Genomic DNA, 25,127 nt, shown 5'->3' on the forward strand with positions numbered 1-25,127 from the left:
GTGTAGATCAAAACTGTAGATTTCTATCAGCATCACAAATGCACATACAGTTGTATGCAAAGGTTTGGGCACCCCTGATCATTTTCATGATTTCCCTTTATAAATCATTGACTGTCTGGATCAGAAATTGCAGTTAAATATATCATATAGCAGATGAACACACTGATATTTGAGCAGTGAAATGAAGTTTCTAGTATTTACAGAAAGTGTGCAATAATTATTTAAACAAAATTGGCACATTGCACACTTTCTGTAAAGCCTATAAACTTAATTTCACTTCTCAAATATCACTGTGTTTGTCTGCTATATGATATATTAAACTGAAATTGCTGATCCAAACAACCGATGATTTATAAAGGAAAATCATGGAAATCATTAGGGGTACCCAAACTTTTATATACTACCATTCAACCGAATGGGAAAGTGTGTCCAAAACGTTTGAGTGGTACTGTATATAAGATCAGTGCATGTCTTTAGAGAAACATAATACAAACATTTTGAAAATATTGCAAACTTAACCCTTCAATCAAATGTTACAATCTTTAAGGACATATTATAACCTGTCTTACAGTTCCACAATACACACTCTTACTCCCCCCCCCCCCCCCCCCCCAGTTATTTTTAATCCCCAGTTTCTGATTTTGATATATTTTCTTGATTTTAGATGGACCAATAAAGGAAAAGGCATGACACTGCAGCACATCATGACCAAACCCCGGAGACAAAGTTTACGTGGTGCCAGTTCTGTGTTTTGTACCAACACTTCCTCCACTGTTTCTATCACAGAAGAGTTTTTCTTAGATGCTGCAGAATATGGCGACATTCTTCAAGTGCAGCAGTTGCTTGAGGAAGTACCGGATCTTAACATCAACTGTGTGAACTACATCGACCAGAATGCACTGCAGCTGGCTGTGGCCAACGAGCATTTGGAGGTGACTGAGCTCCTACTTAAGAATAGGGAACTTGCTAGAATAGGAGATGCTTTGCTGTTAGCCATCAGTAAAGGTTATATCAGCATAGTGGAGTCCATATTGAGCCATCCTGCCTTTGCAGATGGCCAGCGGCTGACTAACAGCCTGAGTCAGACAGAGACGCATGATGACTTCTTTGCCTGTGATGAAGATGGTACACGTTTCTCTCATGACATCACTCCAATTATTCTTGCTTCCCAGTGCAACCAGTATGAAATAGTGCACATACTCTTAATAAAGGGGGCCCATATAGAACAACCCCATGACTACTTCTGCCAGTGCAGGTCCTGTAGCGAGCAGCGGGGGCCTGATTGTTTTAGCCATTCACAGTCACGCATCAATGCATATAAAGGATTGGCCAGTCCAGCTTACCTCTGCCTGTCCAATGAGGATCCTGTGATGGCAGCTCTGGAGCTGAGCAATGAGCTTGCACTTCTGGCCAACATCGAAAAGGAGTTTAAGGTATTACTTTAAGGTATTATTTTGTTATTATTTTTGTTTTCATGAAATGCATAATGCATATGTCAAAGTAGAGTCTGCGATTTGGTAGAATTGGAGATTCTACTAGTAGAATCTCCAATTCTACCAAATCGCAGACTCTACTTTGACATATACATCTGCAGTAAAATTAATCTATACCAGATAAATATGCTGCATATCTGTGTTGTATTGTTCATATTCTAACCAATAGGTGTAGGTGCGTAGACTAACTATCAGAAAAATGGGCCTTGGTGACATCCCTTGAGTAAATTATTTGAGTCAGTGGAGGAATATCACAGATATCAGATATCATATAATATCAGAGAAAATCAAAAATGTTTGAAATGTGCCAGTCTCCCAGTGGCCAAATCAAAAGGTTTCAGATGCTGAGTCTGACCTTAGATCTGGAGGGATTCAGACACAGTGTCCTTAGAAGTCATACCACATAACATTGTGACAAACAGCGATGCCAGTAACACGTTACTCTAATCTGACATCTTTTTTCAGGAACAAGTAATATAACACATTAATATTACGGCAAGTGGTGTGGAAGAACAAGACAGTCAGAGCTTTTCTGCACTCTGCCACAAGGAGGTGTTGTTTTGCAACCCCATCAACATGGGAAATGGTAGAAAGCATCAACGTAATACACTTTTTACTTATGTGACAACAGAAAACTTAACTAAACTTGACTAACCCAATTGGACTATTAAACACACTAAATCAATAACTCCAACCACACTATTAAACTAACATGAAACGCAATAACAGCGCTTAAAAACTCCCAAACCCCATACTCCCATGATGCACTGCAGCATTGCAGTTCACAAATTTAGTGACCGGCCCAGCGATGGCTACAGTATTTACCAACTAATAATCAGATTAAAGTTACTTCTCGGAGTCACTGTGCGTGACTATTATTTTTGTATTTTTATATAGTATAAAGCAGGGTTGTCCGACCAGCCCAGTCCCATGTTTGCAGATAAATCTTTCTTGCCTGTTAATCTGGTCATGCTTTTTGCATACATACACAATATCCATTCTTCCTGCTCAGATGGCGGACCAGGGGCGAATCCACATGGAAAGGGGGCATGGGGGGGGGGCTGCAGCTCCTACAACATCCCTAGATTAAAAGTCCATTTTTGAAGACATTTTTTCATGCTACTACTACTTATAATAATGATAATAATAATAATTTCAACAACTAAAATGTTTAGAAAGAATTTAATTGTTACATTTATAAACAATGTAGATTATAATTTATACGTTTTATGGTTACAGTGCTGTCAACAGTTAAATATGAGGTCTTTATTTTATGTTTTTTTTATAAAACAAGTATTTATGTATTTCATGATTTACAAAAACTTTTTTTTTTCAGGACATACACTTACACTACTGTTAAAAATGCAGTTCCAATAAAGTGAGTATTTATGTTGACTGGTGGCAGCGCAGGTGTTATTGGCAGCTACTGAAAGTAACTAATAAAGTAACTAATAATCTAACTTAGTTACATTTAAAATTGAGTAATCAGTAAAGTAACTAAGTTACTTTTTCAAGGAGTAATCAGCATTTGGATTACTTTCTCAAAGTAACTGTGGCAACACTGGTGACAAATGTGGACATCGCCATCTCTAAATGTACAGCATCCAATATAAATAATATTCTTTGAGAGGCCATTCAATCTTGTGGCACAAAACATCAACTTCTCTTTGTGTCAAAGCCAGAATCTCTAAGCCATACATCATAATTGGTCTCAGTATTGACTTTCCCTTTCACTCTTGTTACTCTATTACAAATCACTACTTCTGTTATTTCCATCCACCCGCCTGTGCTCTCTTCTTCACCTCTCCAAACCACTCCTTATTTGTAAACGTTGGCCCCAAGAATTCACTGACATGACGTTCAGACACACCATTCACCCTGCTCTCATTATGCCCATGTACTCCACATTGACTGCTTTTCATTCCCTTTCTCTCCAGTACACATCACCGCACCCTGCTTCTTACCTTCACTGCAGACCACAATGTTATTTTTGAATAACATAGTCTATGGAGAATCCTTTCTGATCTCATTCATAAACCTGATCAACAAAAAGTGTCCAAAGGCATGAACATTCAAACCAAATAAACATGGGGTGCTGGGAAAAATTAGTCAAACAATCAAAAATAGAAAGTGTCCTCAGACCGCTTTCTGCTCAGAAAAAGCTATTTTATTAATGAACCAAGTGATATTTTGAGGAACTGAAGAAGAGCTATGGATCAAAATGTCCACAGTTGAGTGGGTTTTGTGCATTGACTATGTGTGTTAACTTCGATCACAGAGAAACTGGGGAGAGCTGATATTTCCGTTGAAGAATTTGGATGGTAGTCCCTCCTTTATTATCCCGTCCAACTTGTATAATGCACAGCAACCACCAGCAGCAAAACAGCCCCAGACGTGATGTACCACCACGATGTTTGAGACTTGGTACAGTGTTCTTAGGTTTGATTGAAAGCCTCATCTTTACTTCTCCAAGCATACTGTTGTCACTATGGCAAATACGCTCAACCTTTGTATCGTCTGGCATACATTCTTACTCAGCCCCTCTCAGTCCATGACAAAGTAAAACTCACTTCACTGTGGAAGTGACACTGGTGTTCCAGCAGTTCCAGTTCAGGCCGGCCTGAGCCTCAGTGGTTCCGGGTTGTTCTTGAAGCATCCTAACAATTTCCTCTCATTGATGGTGACAGTTGGGTGTACTTCCAATCCATACCTTGATAAGGGCCCTTCACACCTATTGCGATTACATACAACTCAGGGTGACTAAACAGCTCGTATGATTGACGAACCACGAAAATCGTGCCGAGGGGCAGGCGTGCCCAGTCCCGGTGTTGATGGTTCGTGCATGCGATGGGTCTTTCGAGTAGGAAAACCGTGTGAGCAGCTTGCACCAATCACACCGCTGATGTGGAGAACAATAAAATATAAAACCAACAAATATCACTGGGTGATAAAATAACACATAAAAGGGGACGCAATGCAGAACCCCCGCGGTTAAATAACCCTGGTTAAAAAAAAGAAATGTCACTCACGGGATTCGAATCACTAAGCTCTAATTAACAGACAGAAACTTGACCACTGCGCATACCATCACTGGCCTGTAATCAATGCGGAAAAATGCCCTGAAATCAACAAAGACATGGAGGAAGTGCGCTGTGTCCAGCCACTGCAGCCCGTAGCAAAGGTGAGAGATGTTTTATATATTTCCATGTGGGGAGAGCAGACAGAGACATGCGCATCACGGAGGAATGTTGTAAGTTCACATCCTTCCAAACTCAGAACGTGTTCTCAAGCTGGGACATCCAGGAGCAGAGATCTTTACAGCCGTGGCTGTGACGCGGACACACCCCCTCTGTTGTTCAGTGCCAGACCCAACATGTCACTCTGTGTTATATGGTCATTCATTTTCGTTATTTGTCATGTAACTGCAGCTGTAGGTATTGTAATTATTTATATAACTGTTCTGGCAGTGGTTTCTGTGTCTGTCATCCAGCTGTCAGTGTGCTGTGATCAGCTGACAGGCCCCTCCCCGTGCTGTGTGCAATCAGACCTGGTTGTCCGGCCCCATGTGATCATATCTGTACATACATATAAGTATTTTATGGTTATAGTGTGCGCCACCCCCCAGTACGCCAGATGTGTTGTGGGAGTGGAGGGCGGGGGCGACACACGCACATGTGTGAGACACATGCACCACATGTACGTGGCTTTTTGCAGCTTCACACCCGTGGGGGCACTTAGACAAATTTCACATCCAGCTTGACAGTGAGTATCTGCAGACTGTTTTCGTGATGACAGTGCGAATGACCACACATTTTATAAGTGCCATGGGAGCGGTATTAGATGTTTGTGCATGTCAGCTGGAATTTGGCCAACACCTGCCGCGAGAGGGTTCAATGGGCTTGCACAGCGCACACTGTCTTTCAGCCGCTGGCATGCACAAATAGTTGTTGCAACAGGTGTACAAGGCATTGGAAACAGCTATGAAATTATATGTTTTACATATGATTCCTGCTTCATGCACACTTTTGCGTGCAATTCAACCAAATTCGCATGATGTGTGAGGGGGTCCTAAAGTGGTGACACATCTGCCAAACTTGTACTTAACGCACAATTGTTAGAACTAATGATTGTGGAATCTGCACTTGCTTAGAAATGGCTCCAAGAGACCGATTGTGCTTTAGTATTGCTTGAGTATTCACATCCTTTTTATGCTGGCAAAGACAAACTACCAGTTGTAGTCAATCAGGATCACTAACAATGACTAAATAGCCCTTGGCCTTGTCACATTAAAAGACACTGTAGAATCTAATTTTCACTAATCAAAAGGTTTCAATGAATGTATGTATATATTTGAGCCTGTACAGCTGTGCTCAACAGTTTACATACCCTGGCAGAACTTTAGATTTTTTGTGGGTGGGGGGGCATTTTTTTGAGAATATGAATGATTACACAAAACTTTTTCACTGACAACAGGAATTACCCAAATGACTCTCATCAAAAGTTTACATACTCCAGTTCTTCCAGTTCATTCTTGATGAATGCTCAAAGAACACCTGTTTGGAACATTCCACGGGTGAACAGGTTAATTAGAAACAGATGAGTGTCATGATTGGGTATAAAAGGAGCATCCCCAAAAGGCTCAGCCGTTCACAAGCAAAGATGGGGCGAGGATCACCGCTTTGTGAACAACTGCATGAAAAAATAGTCCAACATTTTAAGAACAATGTTTCTCAATGTTCAATTGCAAGGAATTTAGGGACTCCATCATCTACAGTCCATAATATAATCAGAAGATTTAGAGAATATGGAGAACTTTCTACACGTAAGCGGCAAGGCCAAAAACCAACAATGAATGCCTGTGACCTTCGATCCCTTAGGCAGCACTGCATTAAAAACCGACATCATTGTATAAAGGATCTTACCGCGTGGGCTCAGGAACAGTTCAGAAAACCATTGTCAGTTAACACAATTTGTCGCTACAACTACAAGTGCAAGTTAAAACTCTACCATGCAAAGCAACAGCCATACATCAACAACATCCAGAAACGCCGTCGCCTTCTCTGGGCCCGAGCTCATTTGAAATGGACAGACACAAAGTGGAAAAGTGTGCTGTGGTCTGATGAGTCCACATTTCAAGTTGTTTTTGGAAATCATGGACGTTGTATCCTCCGGACAAAGAGGACAAAGACCATCCAGATTGTTCCAGCGCAAAGTTCAAAAGCCAGCATCTGTGATGGTATGGGGGTGTCTTAGTGCCCATGGCATGGACAACTTACACATCTATGATGGCACCATCAATGCTGAAAGGTACATGTAGGTTTTGGAGCAACACATGCTGCCATCCGAGCAACATCTTTTTTCAGGGATGTCCTGGTTATTTCAGCAAGACAATGCCAAGCCACATTCTGAATATGTACAGCAGCGTGGCTTCCATTAGTAAAAGAGTGCAGGTACTAGACTGGCCTGCCTGCAGTCCAGACCTGTCACCCATTGAAAATGTGTGGCGCATTATGAAGCACAAAATACGGCAACGGAGCCCCCCGGCTGTTGAACAACTCGAGTCGTACATCAAGCAAGAATGGGAAAGAATTCCATCTACAAAGCTTCAGCAATTAGTGTCCTCAGTTCCCAAATGCTTATTGAGTGTTGTTAGAAGGAGAGGTGATGTAACACAGTGGTAAACATGCCACTCTCATTGGAATTGGGGTTGTATTACCCTTAGCAACATGGTGAGATCAGTAAATGTAGACCTGACCGTTGACCCATTATGTGAAAGAAGGTCTCAACTCCCAAGCATCATGTAATTATTCTTAATGTATTTCATACAGTGAGATCAAGACAAGCCCAACTCCAGGAGTTGGGCCATTGTTGCAGATACACCTCATACACCTGTTGCTACAACTATTTGCGTACACCAGCGGCTGAAAGACAGAATGTCGCTGTGCAAGCCCATCGAACCCTCTCGCGACAGGTGTTGGCCAAATTCCAGGTGACGCACACGAACATCTAACACCACTCACATGGCACTTAAAAAATTTGTGGCCAGTCGTACTATTAACATGACAACAGTCAGCAGACAATCACTGTCGAGGTGGATGTTAAATTTGTTTATGTTCCCCATGAGTGTGGCTTTGCAAACAGAGACAGTGACATGGTGTGTGTGCTGAACTACCAGGAGGTGTGGTCACCAACAGAAGTGGCTGTGGAGATCTGTCATTCTGGACATCCCAGCTGGACAACACATACTGTGTTTGGACAGACATGAACTGACAACTGCCCACTGTGACTCGCGTGTCTGCTTCCTGTCCTTACGTGGACATAAACAGTGATGCCGGTAACGCGTTAATCTAACCACTTTTTTCAGTAACAAGTAATCTAACACGTTAATCTTTCCAAATCAGTAATCAGATTAAAGATACTTCTCCAAGTCACTATGCATTACTATTATTTTTGCATTGTGGGTCGATAGCAGCATTAATCTTAGTCCGTGGGCAGGGGGTCGGGGTTCGACTAAACTGCCCACTTTAAGCGAGCTGTGAGCTTTTCATCCGCACTTTTCTGCAGCAGCTACAACTCGTCCTCACCTCTTAAAGCGTGGTGACAACAGCATACCTGCACTGAGTTTTACAAATACATTTTTCTGCTTTGTTCCTCCTTTATTTAGAATTCTGAGCTGAGCCGCTCCGTATCTGCACGCTAAAAACAGCTGATCCTCCGCGATGCGTCAACAACTAACACTATTTTCCACTCAAATGCACCTAAACTCTCTTTCTGAGTACCACATGATGTGAAAACGCAATAAAACTTTCTTACCTGTAAATCTGGTCATGTTTTTTGCATAAATAAATGTTATCCATTCTTTGTGCTCAAACGCCAAAGCAGGGGCGAGTCCAGATGGATTGGGGGTGTGGGGCAAGGATGTGCCCCCCCCCCCCCCCCCCCCACACACACACACAACACCCCTAGATTAACGGTCCAGTTTTGAAGCCTTTTTTTTTTTACTACAACTACTAATACTACTTATAATAATAATAATAATTTCGACAAGTAAAATATTTAGAGAGAATTTAAATGTTAGAAAAATGTGAGAAAGAATTTAATAGTTACATTTATAAACAATGTAGGTTAGAAATCAGAAGTTTTACTGTTACAGTGCTGTCAATAGTTAAATATGAGGTCAAGAAGGAGGTCTTTATTTTACTTTTTATAAAACAAGTATTTGTTTTCATTGAAGTCAAGAAAGGGTGACTATACAGTGAGTTTTGGCAAAACAAGTATCACTGTCATGTTGAGGTGGCAGAGGGTTGTTGTCGACAGCTGGGGAAAGTAACTAAAAAAGTAACTAGTAATCTAAGTTACTTTTACAATTGAGTAATCAGTAAATTAACTAAGTTACTTTTTCAAGGAGTAATCAGTAATTGGATTATTTTTTTCAAAGTAACTGTGGCAACACTGGACATAAATAAAAACATATATCGCTGTGGCGAGGGGCTGCAGTGAGCGAGCATTGGCAGGCTGCCCCCAGGTTGAAACGGACCGTCAGATCATAACACGCAGCGGGTGATCTGACTGTCACATCACCCATGTGAGCTCTGTTCCACATGATGCGATGTCAGTCCCGTGGCGTGCTGACCACAAGACACGTGTGCCATGCAGGACACGTGCGCAGGGTGGCTGGACACACCCGACCAGCAGATGTGGACATGAGAAGAGCGACGTGCTTACCATTCATGTCATTTCATGACTGTACATCTGTCCATGGATCATCTACAGAGGAACAGAGGGATCATATTTGTATTGTCCGCTTGATAAGAGGGATTCAATGAAATGCAATATTTTTATATGGTGTGTGGTTTTATTTATTTTAAATACGTCCATGTCCATCCTGATATCAGGCATTTTCCTGCACTTTTCACAGGACAGCGATCGTAGCTCAGTGGTAAAGTTTCTGGCTGGCAATCAGAGCTTTTGGAAAATGTGGGTTAGAATCCTGTGGGTGACATGTATTTTTTATTTTTTTATTTTCAAAGCAGCTGCGTGATGTGGTTACACATTGCACTGCTGCTCGCACTGTGTTCTCACATGTACGAAACCGGTGCAACAAGTATTTTTTATTTTTTTTCTTCACAGCAGCTGCACTATGTGTAACCACATCACACAGCTGCTCACACTGTGTTCCCACATGCACAAACTGTCGCAGTGGCATCGTGCAATGCCCTGCCCGTCAGCGCAATGTTTCATGGTTCGCTCATGTGAGCTATCCCGACGGGAGTCGTCCTGAGTTGTACATATTCGCACTATGTGTGAAGGGGCCCTTAGGAATAACATTGAGTTTAGTATTAATATGTCTTCAGAAGTTACAAGTAGTTTCCACCTTTTAAAGCCTAATATCAGGACCATTACTTTTCCACAACAGTCTCTCTACACTGAGCTGCTTGGTGTCAAGGCAGCTAAATTTTGAGATGTTCAGAAACTTTCCTAGAGGCACAGGCTTTCCTTAATAAGTTAGTGATCACTGATATCCGAGGTGTAGACAATGAGTCAGAATTTGTGTCCACATCATTACTTCATTTCATGTCAAATTTGAAATGAAGTTTTCTTCCAGGGAAAATAGGAACTTATCCCCCATGATGAGATGAGATGCAAGTATGCAGATGCAAATTACAGCCAAAAGTGGTCATATATAGTGTTCCTTTCATATTAGATTTGAAATAAAAATAATTCTGAATAAACAAGACATGATTTGTCCTTTTTATGTAAAGTTTGAACTATTTAATTCAACAAAGTCCCAACTCCATTGTCTTTATTTGGTCACCCACCTAAACTGAAGTGTCATTTGCCACCACATTTTGTGATTTATTGCCTTTAGTGGGGTACTATAGGTGTCAAAGGCATGATGCTAAGACCATAACATTACCTTGAAAAAAATAATAAAAACTTGCACCTGTTAAAAAATGTTTCATGGACTTGGTCCCTGATTGAATTCACCGATTAACTTGTTTTCATGACATAATTGATTACCACTAAAAGTTATTACTGATGAGCAATTCTCATTGGAGATGTTGTGGATGTCTATTTTTTCTCTTTTTTCTCTTTTTTTTATCAAGAATGACTACAAGAAATTGTCCATGCAGTGTAAAGACTTTGTAGTGGAACTCCTGGATTTGTGTCGGAACACAGAAGAGGTGGAAGCTATCATTAAGGGTGACACTGAATTATTTAGAAATTCTGAAACCTTCAGCAGACAAAACCTTCTGAGGTTAAAGCTTGCAATAAAATATGAAGTGAAAAAGGTAAGCTGAGAGAACAGAAAACATACATTTTTAAGCAATGTGACTGTTGCCATTGTTCTCATGATGACTTTTCTGGTCCTTTTCTCTCCCTCTCTGTCTCTCTCTCTCACTCACACACACACACACACACATACACGCATTCATGTTTCACTGGAGCAGTTTGTGGCTCATCCAAACTGCCAGCAACAGCTCCTCTCCATCTGGTACGAGAACTTGTCTGGGCTACGGCAGCAAACCGCAGCAGTTAAAATCTTCCTTGTGCTTGGTGTAGCTGCTGGGCTGCCTGTGTTGGCCCTTATGTATTGGATAGCACCGTCAAGTAAGGTAAATTACCAAATAATCCATACATGGTTTTCACTTCCCGTATTATTGTGTATGTCTTACCATGGCAAGGACCAGGTAGCTGAGTAGGATAAGGACTTGGGCAACCAATATCTAGACCTGGGTTCAATACCCAGTTACATTACCTGTCTGTGTCCTTAGTCTGTGTTGTCCCAGTACACCCAGCTGTAAATGGGTACTGGCCTTGGCTTGGAAAGAAACTTGTTTCAGACTGAAGTCCTAGCCAGAAGGAGTCATAGATTCATTTGTTTCGTGTTGTGAAATCTGGTGATAAACACTGGCACCAACAGGCCTTTATGCAGTACCTTGCAAAGGTATTCACCCCTTGGGTCTTTACACATTTTAATTTGTTTATGCCATTTCAAACACAAAAAGTAATTCAGGCCTCTCTATATTAAAATTTCTAAAATTATTCTTATGGCCGAGCCGTGGAAATCCAAATTTGGATCCAAACAATGCAGGAAGCTGAGAAAGAGTAAAAGGAGTAACAATTTATTACAATAATGAATACAGGTATAAATGGAATTATGAAATAAAAGGAGGTCACTGGACTCAGAAGGCACAGGCTGGAACAGGTCTGGAACTGGAACCAGGTGGCTGCCCATGGAGCTGACTGGCAGCAGACAACGTCTGGGAACAAGAAACAGAGAGGTTACTGTTTCTGATAAACTCACAGAAATAGACATAGTCTGGCAGCTACAAGAGCCAGGTACCGCTAGGGACAACAGAGTTTCTGGCGAATGTGAAGTGGATGAACCAGGGTATATATACAGGTGGCGATGATTGTGCATACGTGTGGACATCAGCTCCATGGGGCGGTGCCTGCAAGAAACAGAAAGGTAGGGGGAGCAACACACCAAGGCAGCACAACAGTTGTCCTTCTTAAACACAAACTGAAAGCAAATCTCTGCATCTCGATATAAATTACCGTATTTTCCGGACTATAAGTCGCACCGGAGTATAAGCCACACCAGCCACTTTATCCATTGTAAAGAAAAATAAACCATAAATAAGTTGCACCGGAGTATAAGTCGCATGGACATACAGGTATGTTAACAAAGTTCAGATGATAATATTGTGACGGCTACCGTTTTCGGATGCATATTTCACCAGTCGCAACTTGTAATCTGCAGAGTATGATTTTCTTTTTGGTGGCATTTTTTTCGGGCCTTCTCCGTTGTCTTGTTAAGTTATCAGTAATGCTGAAATTTTTTATTTTTCTATGGTAGTCAGAAGTCGCAGGAACAGTCACACAAGCCTTGAGTGCCCTCTCGTGAGCTGCATTTTACCTACGGATATGTTTGTATTTTGTGGACCACATTGCGAGCCGAATCATAACCCGCACCATCACTGAACGGTTCTTTTCTAACATATTACCCGTTGTGGACCATAGTACACACCAGGTGTCAGGTGCCGATGTTCATGCAGCACCTACCTGCGCAGCTCATGACCTCCCCGTGGTGTTGATGCCAGCTCCTTCTAAGTGCAAACCCAAATCCTCCGCCGTCGCTCACCCAATGCTCCCATGCAGCTCTCAGCGTCAACTTAAACACTCTGCTCACGGGTTGAAGCTGTTTTGTTAGCCCTCCCGGAATAACAGCAAGCACCGTTTTTGTCTGCTTCACACGCTGTTTCACAATCATTGTCTGGGTGAGGTGAGGAATACATGTCCAGTGTTCTGCTTTCTGATTGGTTATCGTGACCAGCGTGACCTATAGGTCGGCCGCCATACTACAGTGCCCATGATGCATTGCATTTCCATTTCCGGTGGCCATTTTAAAACATAGAGCGACTCTGTCACGTAAAATTGTTTTATTGCGGTAAATTAATTGAGAATCTACCGTTGTATTTTTCATTTATAAGTTGCTCTGGAGTATAGTTCACGCCCCCGGCCAAAACATGTAAAAAAGTGTGACTTATAGTCTGAAAAATACGGTAAATAAAAATATCAAAGCCAAGCGGATGGGTTGCATAAGTAATGGCAACCTTTGGTATAACACATGTAAATCAGTTTTATTGCCACACTCAAAAAACTGATGCATTGTGAGTTCAGCAGTGCATCACCAGCCTGTTGCAGGGCATAATAATATTAAGTCCCTTTGACATCTTCCTTGTTTCAGTTGGGGCCACCACAGCAGATTCAAGGTGGATCTGCATGTTGAGGTTTAAGACCAGATGTCCTTCGCAACTCCACATTACATGAAGAAAGAGCAGGAGTGGCCTGGAACTGGGAACCTTTCGTACTGGACACAAGCAAACTTCACCACTTGTCCACCACCCCAATAATAATAATAATAAATGTATTTTTAACAACTCAAACAACTACTTCTTCTTTGTCTTTCGGCTGTTCCCGTTAGGGGTCGCCACAGCAGATCAATCGTTTCCATCTCACCCTGTCCTCTGTATCTTCCTCCTCTTCTTCGTCGTCTTCGCCCAAGATAAATTAATAAATAACACAAAAGAGGCAGCTCAGTGACTTAGTGATTAGCACTGCTACCCCGCACTTAGAAGGTTCCCAGGTTCACGTCCGACCTGGTTCATTCTACATGGCAAATGTGTGTTCTCCTCATGTTTCATAGGTTCCGTCCAGGTGCTCCGGCTTCCTCCCATGTCCAGAGACATGCAGGCTATCTGGATTGGTGACTCTAAATTGACAGTCGCTGTGAAAGAGTTTGTCTGTCTGTATTTGTCAGTCCTGCAATAGACTGGTGGCCTGTCCAGGGTACAGCACATCTTGCATAATGACCGCTGGGATATGCTCCAACCTCAATGTGACCTTCCACTGGAATAAGCAGGTGCAGATAATAGATGGATGGAAAACATTGAGGCAAAGATTGTATTGAAGGAGGTGTTTTTTTAAAACATGGTGGAGTTGGTAAACTGTTAAACATATGCATTGGATTGATTTTAATGTGTTTGCAATGTGCTCTGTGCAAGTGCAGTATCTAGGAAAGTACAAGGCATGATTGATAAGTTTTGAGCCTTATCCAGAAAAAGCAGGGTGTGGTTCTCCATCTTTTGCATTCTTAGTGGCCAACATTTCACAGTTTTAACTCACTGGGTGCAATGTTGAGAAACGCTGGTTTCTCAGAATGCAAACGATGGAGAATCATGTCCTACTTTTTCTGGGTCAGGCTCAATACTTTTCAGTTGCCTCTAGTATCATACTGGTACTTAGTATCTGTAGGTACTCAATATTAAATGACTGATGATTGGGTTCAGGAGCAGAAAAAACTTGATTGGGACATTGATTACAACTGAGTCCTGCAATGTTTCATTCTCTGGCTTGCCACAATGCTGCTGTTAGACTGCTGTACAGGAGAAGAAATTCTGAATATGGAGTCATGACGTCTCTGGACAGAGTATTTGGCAACGTCAATATCAATATCTTGCAGGCGAACAAAGGTCCAGGTCTGTACGGTCCTGGTGCTGCCTGTCTTGCGGTATCGTTGTGAGACTTGAACCACAACCAGTGACTGAAGGAGATGACTAGATGTCTTTGGTACACAACTAGGTCTCTTAGGAGGAGTCTTTAGTACTTTGTATCGTACAAGCAGTTACTAAGAGAGACTAGGATGAGGAGTGTTACTTGCATTGTGAGGGAGCGTCAATTTTGACATTTTGGCCATGCGGCTTGTTTCTCTTTCCATGATCCAGCACACAGGTGCCTGAGTGTTGTGGAACCCATTGGCTGGAGAAGGCCAAGTGGATACCAACATTTCAAATGGCTGCGGCAGACAGATGATTATTTTAGACATCTGGGAAATTGTCTGGTTGTCTGCCTGGGTGGTTGCCACAACCCAAAAAGGTTCTGTGGTGATGTTGATGTAGTGAAGCGCCACACCAGCACATGCTCCCAGACTTGACTAGACTTCTTCCTAGTGCAGCTTTAAATAATGTTGAATTTTTTTTCATGTGCCACTCTCATCTATTACAGATGGGGAAACTTATGCGTGGCCCATTTCTGAAGTTTGTGGCCCATGCAGCGTCTTTCATGCTGTTTCTTTCCCTGTTGGTCCTTAACGCCGCCGACCGGTTCACAGGAACATCACTGCTGCCCAATATGACCATCCACGATCATCCCTCACAGCTGTTCAGAATGAAGACAACCCCCTTCACCTGCATGGAGATTGTCATCATATCCTGGGTCATAGGTAATGAGCGCACACCCACTGTCCCTCCCACTCTTTTTATAATGAGAAAACCTGCTCCCACTCAGTAAGGTGACAGAATGTTTGGAATTTTGTCTCTGCTCACCACCATAATGAAGTTCAAATGAAGCTAAAATAATGGTTTGGTTTTTGGTAAGGGGCAGTAAATTACATAAAGAGCCGGGGGAAATTACAAACGTGTGTGACGCATGTGACACAGTGCAACACCCTGTAACAAAAGAGTGCCACCCAGTGAACGCAGCCAAGTCAAATAGTGCCCTAAATGTGATATTTTTGTTAAATGCCTTGAATTAAAGCTAACCGTCTGCACTACATGTACACCTGTTTCAATTCAACTATATTGTGGTGCTCATTTAGAGTCAAAATCACAAAAATTATGGTTTCACACACTGCTGTTGTCATATCATTGTGCCATGTGTGTTTACAACATTCCAAACTTAGAATGCTCCCACAAGTGGAGTAATAAATCACACCTCTAATTATTCTCTAAACATAAATCAAATCAAATCAAATCAATTTTATTTATATAGCGCCAAATCACAACAAACAGTCGCCCCAAGGTGCTTTATATTGTAAGGCAAAAGCCATACAATAATTATAGAAAAACCCCAACGGTCAAAACAACCCAATATGAGCAAGCACTTGGCGACAGTGGGAAGGAAAACTCCCTTTTAACAGGAAGAAACCTCCAGCAGAACCAGGCTCAGGGAGGGGCAGTCTTCTGCTGGGACTGGTTGGGGCTGAGGGGAGAGAACCAGGAAAAAGACATGCTGTGGAAGACAGCAGAGATCAATCACTAATGATTAAATGCAGAATGGTGCATACAGAGCAAAAAGAGGTGAATAAAAAGAAACACTGGGTGCATCATGGGAAACCCCCAGGCAGTCTAAGTCTATAGCAGCATAACTAAGGGATGGTTCAGGGTCACCTGATCCAGCCCTAACTATAAGCTTTTTCAAAAAGGAAAGTTTTAAGCTTAATCTTAAAAGTAGAGAGGGTGTCTGTCTCCCTAATCCGAATTGGGAGCTGGTTCCACAGGAGAGGAGCCTGAAAGCTGAAGGCTCTGCCTCCCATTCTACTCTTACAAACCCTAGGAACTACAAGTAAGCCTGCAGTCTGAGAGCGAAGTGCTCTATTGGGGTGATATGGTACTATGAGGTTCCTAAGATAAGATGGGACCTGATTATTCAAAACCTTATAAGTAAGAAGAAGAATTTTAAATTCTATTCTGGAATTAACAGGGAGCCAATGAAGAGAAGCCAATATGGGTGAAATATGCTCTCTCCTTCTAGTCCCTGTCAGTACTCTAGCTGCAGCATTTTGAATTAACTGAAGGCTTTTCAGGGAACTTTTAGGAAAACCTGATAATAATGAATTACAATAGTCCAGCCTAGAAGAAATAAATGCATGAATTAGCGTTTCAGCATCACTCTGAGACAAGACCTTTCTAATTTTAGAGATATTGCGCAAATGCAAAAAATCTGTCCTACATATTTGCTTAATATGCGCATTGAAGGACATATCCTGATCAAAAATGACTCCAAGATTTCTCACAGTATTACTAGAGGTCAGGGTAATGCCATCCAGAGAAAGGATCTGGTTAGACACCATGTTTCTAAGATTTGTGGGGCCAAGTACAATAACTTCAGTTTTATCTGAATTTAAAAGCAGGAAATTAGAGGTCATTCATGTCTTTATGTTTGAAAGACATTCCTGCAGTTTAACTAATTGGTGTGTGTCCTCTGGCTTCATGGATAGATAAAGATGGGTATCATCTGCGTAACAATGAAAATTTAAGCAATACTTTCTAATAATACTGCCTAAGGGAAGCATGTATAAAGTGAATAAAATCAGTCCTAGCACAGAACCTTGTGGAACTCCATAATTAACCTTAGTCCGTGAAGAAGACTCCCCATTTACATGAACAAATTGTAATCTATTAGATAAATATGATTCAAACCACTGCAGCGCAGTGCCTTTACTACCTATGGCATGCTCTCATCTTTGTAATAAAATTTTATGGTCAACAGTATCAAAAGCTGCACTGAGGTCTGACAGGACAAGCACAGAGATGAGTCCACTTAGTCCAGGAAAAATAAGGTTTGACCTCAAACAAATTGCAAAATAATTTATTTTTTCACCAATACTTCAGAAGGACCATAGAAACAACATACTAAAAATCCTCTAAAATCCAAGTGGTGGAAGAGTGTCAAATTTAAGATTTTAAAAAATTGCCACCAAATTACAATATAAGCCAAATATCACTTTTTAAAACTATGAATGGTAGTTATTTTGGTGTGTATAATTATGTTTTCATGTATGGGGTATCCATTAATAATAACTAAAATCCATCCAGGGTGGCAGCCATCTTTTATTTTTAAAATGGCCACTCATAAAGCTAAAAGTGGCTATTATTTTGTAAACGTGTGTAGAATCATGTGCGGGATACATACAGAAATGATCTTGGTGTCTAGGTCATAGGTTTTCTGGTATGATGTGTTAACTTGTGACCATAATTATATTTGCATGTCTGTTGTATAAAGCTTGTATGTATGCTTGCGCTCTGCCATCTGAAAATGTACAGTATATCCTTGATGGAGGTGCTCTGCTGCACAGACTTGCCTGGCAGCATGACAATACTTATAACAAAATGTGTCAACAGTACTGCAGGTATGTGGCCCGGCACTATGGAAAACCTATGATTGTGTTTGATGGCTATCAAGATGGTCCAAGCACAAAGGACACAGCACACAGAAGACGAGCAGGAGCCAATTCTGGAGCAACTGTGCATATCTCAGGTTCCATGGTCTTCAATGGGAAGAAAGACATCTTCCTCAGCAACAAGGTTAACAAGCACCGCTTCATTTCCCTGCTCTGGGATCATTTTGAGCAAAGTGCATGCTGCACAGACCAGGCCAGGGGAGATGCAGATTTGCTGATCGCCAAAACAGCAATAGCAGAAGCAGAAAGTAAGCTAACACCATTATGTCTTGTTGGGGATGACACAGACTTGTTGGTGTTGCTCTGCTACCACATCAAAGTCACAACAACTAACCTGTACTTCAGACCAGAACCCAAACACGGAGGAAAACATCCACCACGATGTTGGAATATTGCAGTCCTCAAGAGAGCTGTGGGCCCACAGATTTGCAAGAGCATCCTATTTGCACATGCCTTCCTTGGTTGTGACACGACATCTGCTGTCTATGGCCTGGGAAAAGGATCATCAGTGAAGCAGATTTCAGACAATGCACTTCTCAAAGCTCAGGCTGAAGTCTTCAACAATCCAGAGAGCACAAGAGAGGAGGTCATAACTGCTGGAGAGACTGCTCTAGTCTGCTTGTACAAGGGTACTACAGGAGAGTCGCTGGACAAACTTCGATTCAAGAACTTTCACGAAAAGGTTGTTGTTAGCAAAGCATTTGTAGACCCCCAGGTGCTTCCACCTACATCAGCAGCTGCCCAGTTTCATAGCCTGAGGACATTTTGCCAAGTACAAGAGTGGTTGGGCAATAGAATGAAACTAGAAGAGTGGGGTTGGGAAGTGAGGAATGGACAATGCATGTCTGTTCTCTCAGACAGAGAAGTTGCCCCATCTGAGCTACTTGAAATGGTGAGGTGCAATTGTTCAACAGACTGTTCTACAAGGTGTGCCTGCAGGAAACAGGATATGGAATGTTCACCAGCATGTGGCCAGTGCCATGGTGTGTGCAGGAACACAAGCCAAGCATTTGACAGTGATTCTGACACTTCTGATGAGTGATCTATGGGAAAACATTGTATATTACTGTACAGCAGCATGTGGCCAGTGCTATGATAATAATAATATGTTACCGATTCTGCAGTTATAGAATAACCACAGTTTAACCAGTTAAACATTAGCTTAGTAAAAAATCCTAGTTCTAAACCTTGAGTGTTTCAACTTCTCATCGTATTTTTTGTTTGTATAATTTGTTAATTTTGTACTCATATATATGTACAAGTGTATATAAACAGTATATTTCTCATTGCCATTGTTTGTTAAATTATTTTAAAATACAGTTAAGGCTGAAATAAAATATGGCTTTTTCTGTGCCATTCATCCATCTTATTTTATTAGATCATTATATATATATATATATATATATATATATATATATATATATATATATATATATATATATATATATATATATATATATATATATATATATATATATATATATATATATATATATATATAGTTCATTGTCCCTCTAAATTTCGGTTTTGATGGCAAAGTCATTCCTGTATGCTGATGCATATTAACCTAAAGCTTACTTTGGCGGCCATCTTGAAAAATCACAGATTTGAAGCCTTTCCACCACTTAGATTTTAGAGGATTTTTAATGTCTTTTCTGAGGCCTTTCTGCACGTAGTGGTGATAGAGAAAATTCTTTTGCAATTTGTTTGAGGTTGACCCCTTTTTTTTTGCTATGTTTCATGGACTAACTGTCTGAGGCCATAAGAAGATCATTTGTAACCTTCACTTATGCTGTTTCTGTACTATGATGAATTCTGAAACCTGACTGAAACTCTTCAAATAGACCATTCCTCTGCAGATGATCAGTTAGCTGTTTTACAACTACCCTTTCCAGAATTTTTGAGAGAAAAGGAAGGTTGGAGATTGGCCTATAATTAGCTAAGATAGCTGGGTCAATTGATGGCTTTTTAAGTAATGGTTTAATTACTGCCACCTTAAAAGCCTGTGGTACATAGCCAACTAATAAAGATAGATTGATCATTTTTAAGATCGAAGCATTAATTAACAGTAGCGCTTCCTTGAGCAGCCTGGTAGGAATGGGGTCTAATAGACATGTTGATGGTTTGGAGGAAGTGACTAATGAAAGTAACTCAGACAGAACAATCGGAGAGAAAGAGTCTAACCAAATACCAGCATTACTGAAAGCAGTCAAACATAAAGATATGTCTTTGGGATGGTTAAGAATAATTTTTTCTCTAATAGTTAAAATTTTATTTGCAAAGAAAGTCATGAAGTCATTACTAGTTAAAGTTAAAGGAATACTCAGCTCAATAGAGCTCTGGCTTTTTGTCAGCCTGGCTACAGTGCTGAAAAGAAACCTGGCGTTGTTCTTATTTTCTTCAATTAGTGATGAATAGTAAGATGTCCTAGCTTTACGGAGGGCCTTTTTATAGAGCAACAGACTCTTTTTCCAGGCTAAATGAAGATCTAAATTAGTGAGACGCCATTTCCTCTCCAGCTTACGGGTTATCTGCTTTAAGCTGCGAGTTTGTGGGTTATACCACGGAGTCAGGCACTTCTGATTTAAGGCTCTCTTTTTCAGAGGAGCTACAGCATCCAACGTTGTGCTCAATGAGGATGTAAAGCTATTGATGAGATAATCTATCTCACTCACAGAGTTTAGGTAGCTACTCTGCCCTGTGTTGGTATATGGCATTGAAGAACATAAAGAAGGAATCATATCCTTAAACCTAGTTACAGCACTTTCAGAAAGACTTCTACTGTAATGAAACTTATTCCCCACTGCTGGGTAGTCCATTAAAGTAAATGTAAATGCTATTAAGAAATGATCAGACAAAAAGGGGTTTTCAGGGAATACTTTTAAGTCTTCAATTTCTATGCCATATGTCAGAACAAGATCTAAAGTGTGGTTAAGGTGGTGGGTGGGCTCATTTACATTTTGAGCGAAGCCAACTGAGTCTAATAATAGATTAAATGCAGTGTTGAGGCTGTCATTCTCAGCATCTATGTGGATGTTAAAATCACCCACTATAATTATCTTATCTGAGCTAAGCACTAAGTCAGACAAATGGTCTGAAAAATCACAAGAACTCACAGTAACGACCAGGTGGACGATAGATAATACAATAAAACTGGATTTTGAGACGTCCAATTTGATGGACAAGACTAAGAGTCAACTTTCAAATGGAATTAAAGGCTGCTATCCGGGTCTTTGATTAATTAATAAGCTGGAGTGGAAGATTGCTGCTACTCCTCCTCCTCGAACTCCGTGCTTCGAGCATTTTGACAGTTAGTGTGACTCGGGGGTGTTGACCTCATTTAAAACAACATATTCATCCTGCTGTAACCAGGTTTCTGTAAGGCAGAATAAATCATATGTTGATCAATTATTATATCATTTACTAACAGGGACTTAGAAGAGAGAGACCTAATGTTTTAATAGACCACATTTAACTGTTTTAGTCTGTGTTGCCAGTTGAAGGTGCTATATTATTTTTTCTTTTTGATTTTTATGCTTAAATAGATTTTTGCTGGTTATTGCGGGGATGGGGTATTGGGGGATGGCAGGGGGAGAGAAGCTGCAGAGAGGTGTGTAAGACTACAACTCTGCTTCATTCTTATGCAAACGTAAGAGTCCAAGTGACACTGTCACATTAGTGTATGCACGAAGTCTGTCTGACATGACTGTGTAGTCAAGCTAAATTGATCAAATTTACTTCTGACACTGCTGACCTTAACTGATATCTTTTTAAATTCCTTACAGGGAAAATCTGCAAGGAATGCAAAGATATTTGGTCACAGGATTTATGCGATTACATCTCAGAACCCTGGAACCTTCTCGACTTCAGCATTTTGGCCATTTTCATGACCTCTTTCATTGCCAGATTAATGGCTTTCTGGCACACTTATTCTGCACAGTGTTATGTTGACAAGCAGCACACTGACCTGTCAAACATCACGCTGCCTTTCGAGATACAGTATTTCCAGTTGGGTAAGTGTCGATGTTCAGAATGATTTTGTAGGGTCAACTGCCTGTTGCACTGACTGAAAATGTGTGTGAACTCTGCTCTATGCATGAACTCATTCTATCAACACATATTCTTGTGTGGTCCAAACTCTCCATGGTGATTGTGAAGGTCCAACCATCTGATTGGCACATTGCTTTTGCTGAGCCCTGGTGCAGGTGTGGGTTTGAGCAAGATCAAGAAATGATCCAATATTGGGGATGATTTGCATCAGGACTTTACATTTTGTTAATGGTTCTGGACACTGACAGAATTTCACGTCTTTTGGAAACACTGTTTCACAGATGATAACCAGATGGTGGTGTTCACAGTTACATCATAGTAAAACGGTGTTATGGTTGACCTAGGAACTGACAGATAACAGAGCACAGTTTTTACAGTTTATTTAGGTGAGATGTAGGCAGGCTTGGTTGGAATGGTAGTAGAGGACAGGAACAGCTGGGCTGGGCAGGCAGAGGAGTCGAATATGAGTGAATCAAACAGATGGCTGAAGACTGAAGCAAGGCAGATGGCAGCTAGGATTCCGGTGGATCAGGTGTGGAAGATCAAATTGGAAACTGATAGATCTGGCAGGGTCTGGATGTCTGAGTTGTGGTTAAATCCTGCAGTGGCTTGATTGGAGATAGGTTGCAGGTGAGCAGACTCAGCAGCTGCAGAAGATCAGATGGGCAGGCCGGAAGAGAGAACCAAGAGTTGACGCCCAGCAACACAGAGACAGAGACAAACATGACACACCACGGAGGGAAAATGACAAGACACACAAGGAAAGGGGAAAAGTCCTATACTAGTCCATAGACTAGTCATGACTAGTCCATAGACCAAGCAGGTTTTCAGTACCACTTAAAGGGCATATTGCACTCCAATCAACACTATTGTTTAAAAAATTATATACCAGATTATGAATCATTACTTCTAACGCTTTAAACTTGTGTGGGCACTGATGTAGCTGATAAAAATAAAATTAGCCATACAGCGTCTGGAAAATGCACAGAGATTCAGAGCTATTTTGGCCATAAAAGTAACGTAACCTCAGGTGCTGACTGTTAGCTGTCTGAAGGTTATTCCACCTGTGTCCAGTTACACTACCTTCAGTACTGTAGAGGCAAAAAGGATTTTTAGTCAAATTGTCTGAGGCTGTTTGTGGAAATAAAGTCAAGAAATTAACAGATTAAATAACAGGCTTTTAATTTGAAGCCTCAAAGAGACACGCAAAGTTAAAAATCAGAACAGCAGGATTTTGAATGAGTGTGTGCACAGCATTTCTGAGGGAGCTGTTTTGTACATTCAGAGAAAGGCGGGGTTGCTGCAAACAGTCATGTACGTATTTGCCAGTTATGAAAAACTCTCACTGAATAGTGAATGTTGTGACAGTTTTCTGCTGTACAGGAGATGGGAGGGAATGTTAGGCAGAAACAATGTGGTTATTAATGCAGCTGCTTAGCTCATTAGGTTACATGGGGCCTTCAGTACAGAGTTAAATGCAATGGTTTTAGGCAGGCTATGTGTGTAAGACATTAAATAAATAATTTTGACACTACAACTTCCACCCTTTTGATTAAATTTGATCACACAAATGAGTCAAAATTATAAAACAGAAATAACATCACAAAAGAAAACACTGATAAAACCATCAACATCATTACATCATCACCCGGTTTCAAATAATGCATCATAATGTCACCTTCCTAAAATAATGGCCTAAGTCATATTCTCCAAAACATGACTTAGGCCATTATTTTAGTAAGGTGATGATAAATTTCAAAAATACAAAACATCATCAATACAAAATAAGGAGTCATGATTGATGGGATAGGGTTGATCAAGTCCTTTTAGGTTGTTGGAAAAAAGAATCAGAAACAGGGCTAGAGTTGCGTGTTTGCATGTGGACCTTTCTGCGACCTTGATGGCGTTGTGTGTTGTCAGCTGAACTTGGAAAGGGCCAATCCATCGATGATCACAAGCTTTCTTCACACGAGACCTGCATAAAGAAAAACCTGTGAAAGCTTGATGCACATAAGATTATGACAAAAAAAACACACAGTGTCTTCCCCCGTCAATACTCTCTGTGTGATCCCTCCCTGTGTGAGGAAGTTGTCAAAACAGGATCTCAAAGGGTGATAGGTTGTTTCTCTGTCATGTGCAAAATCTCATTTGCATCAGAACTAGAGGCAAGCATTTTATGCAGTTTAGGATTGTTTCAGCAGTGCATTTTGCCAATTTATTTTTCAGTGTCCCATTATCAGAGGATAAATGTTGTGGCACTCCCCAGGATGCACGCCTGCAGTGATCAGTGGAGTAGTTTTGCTTTAATTTTGTGTGCACAGATTAAGCACCTTTTGCAAAAATCAGCTATATAGGCACAAAGGCTTTTGTAAACCAGAAATTAAATTTGTTGATGCACCTTTGGCAGCAATTACAGCCTCAAGTCTTCTTGAATATGATGTCACAAGTTTTGTCCACCTATCTTTGGGCAGTTTTGTCCATTCCTCTTTGTAGCACCTCTCAAGCTCCATCAGGTTAGATGGGGAGAATCAGTCCATAGCCATTTTCAGATCTCTACAGAAGTGTTCAATCAGATTCAGGTCTGGGCTCTGGCTAGGCCACTCAAAGACATTCACAGAGTTGCCCTGAAGCCACTCCTTTGATATCTTGGCTCTGTACTGAGGGTTACTGTCCTGCTGAAAGATGAACCGTCACCCGAGTCTCAGGTCAAGAGTGCCCTGGAGCAGGTTTTTATCCAGGATGTCTCTGCGCATTGCTGCATTCATCTTTCCCTCAATCCTAACTAGTCTCCCACTTGCTGTTGAAAAACATCCCCACAGCATGATGCTGCCACCACCATGCTTCACTGTTGGGATAGTGCCTGGTTTCCTACATGCATGACTCCTCCACCCATCTTCTACATATACCCACTTTCTCCAATTAAAGGGACTGCAGCCTGTCCCGGCAATCATAGGGCATGAGTCTGGGTACACCCCAGAGATGACGTCAGTCTGTCACAGGGCCACATATAGACGAACAAATGCATTCACACCTGCTGTCAATTTAAAATTTCCAGT

At 41.1% G+C, this 25,127-nt stretch overlaps 1 protein-coding gene and 1 long non-coding RNA gene across 2 annotated transcripts in view; one reads left to right on the top strand and one right to left on the bottom strand.

Annotated features, from left to right (window-relative positions):
• Positions 1-657: 657 nt before the first annotated feature.
• Positions 658-25,127, top strand: part of trpc6b (transient receptor potential cation channel, subfamily C, member 6b) — a 56,331-nt gene continuing 31,861 nt past the window's right edge. Inside the window, exons 1-5 of the mRNA XM_034168478.1 lie at positions 658-1,433; positions 10,601-10,786; positions 10,946-11,110; positions 15,066-15,282; positions 21,807-22,034. Coding sequence (XP_034024369.1) covers positions 687-1,433; positions 10,601-10,786; positions 10,946-11,110; positions 15,066-15,282; positions 21,807-22,034 — 1,543 coding nt within the window. The 5' untranslated portion in view covers positions 658-686. The remainder of the gene's footprint in view (positions 1,434-10,600; positions 10,787-10,945; positions 11,111-15,065; positions 15,283-21,806; positions 22,035-25,127) is intronic.
• Positions 2,460-24,892, bottom strand: LOC117508670. The gene is made up of 3 exons (XR_004560162.1): positions 24,881-24,892; positions 6,824-6,828; positions 2,460-2,554 (listed from the first exon to the last, which is right to left on the bottom strand). It is a non-coding gene; the product is annotated as an uncharacterized LOC117508670 (long non-coding RNA).

The sequence above is a fragment of the Thalassophryne amazonica genome, chromosome 4, assembly GCF_902500255.1.
Source record: "Thalassophryne amazonica chromosome 4, fThaAma1.1, whole genome shotgun sequence".
Lineage (NCBI taxonomy): Eukaryota > Metazoa > Chordata > Actinopteri > Batrachoidiformes > Batrachoididae > Thalassophryne > Thalassophryne amazonica.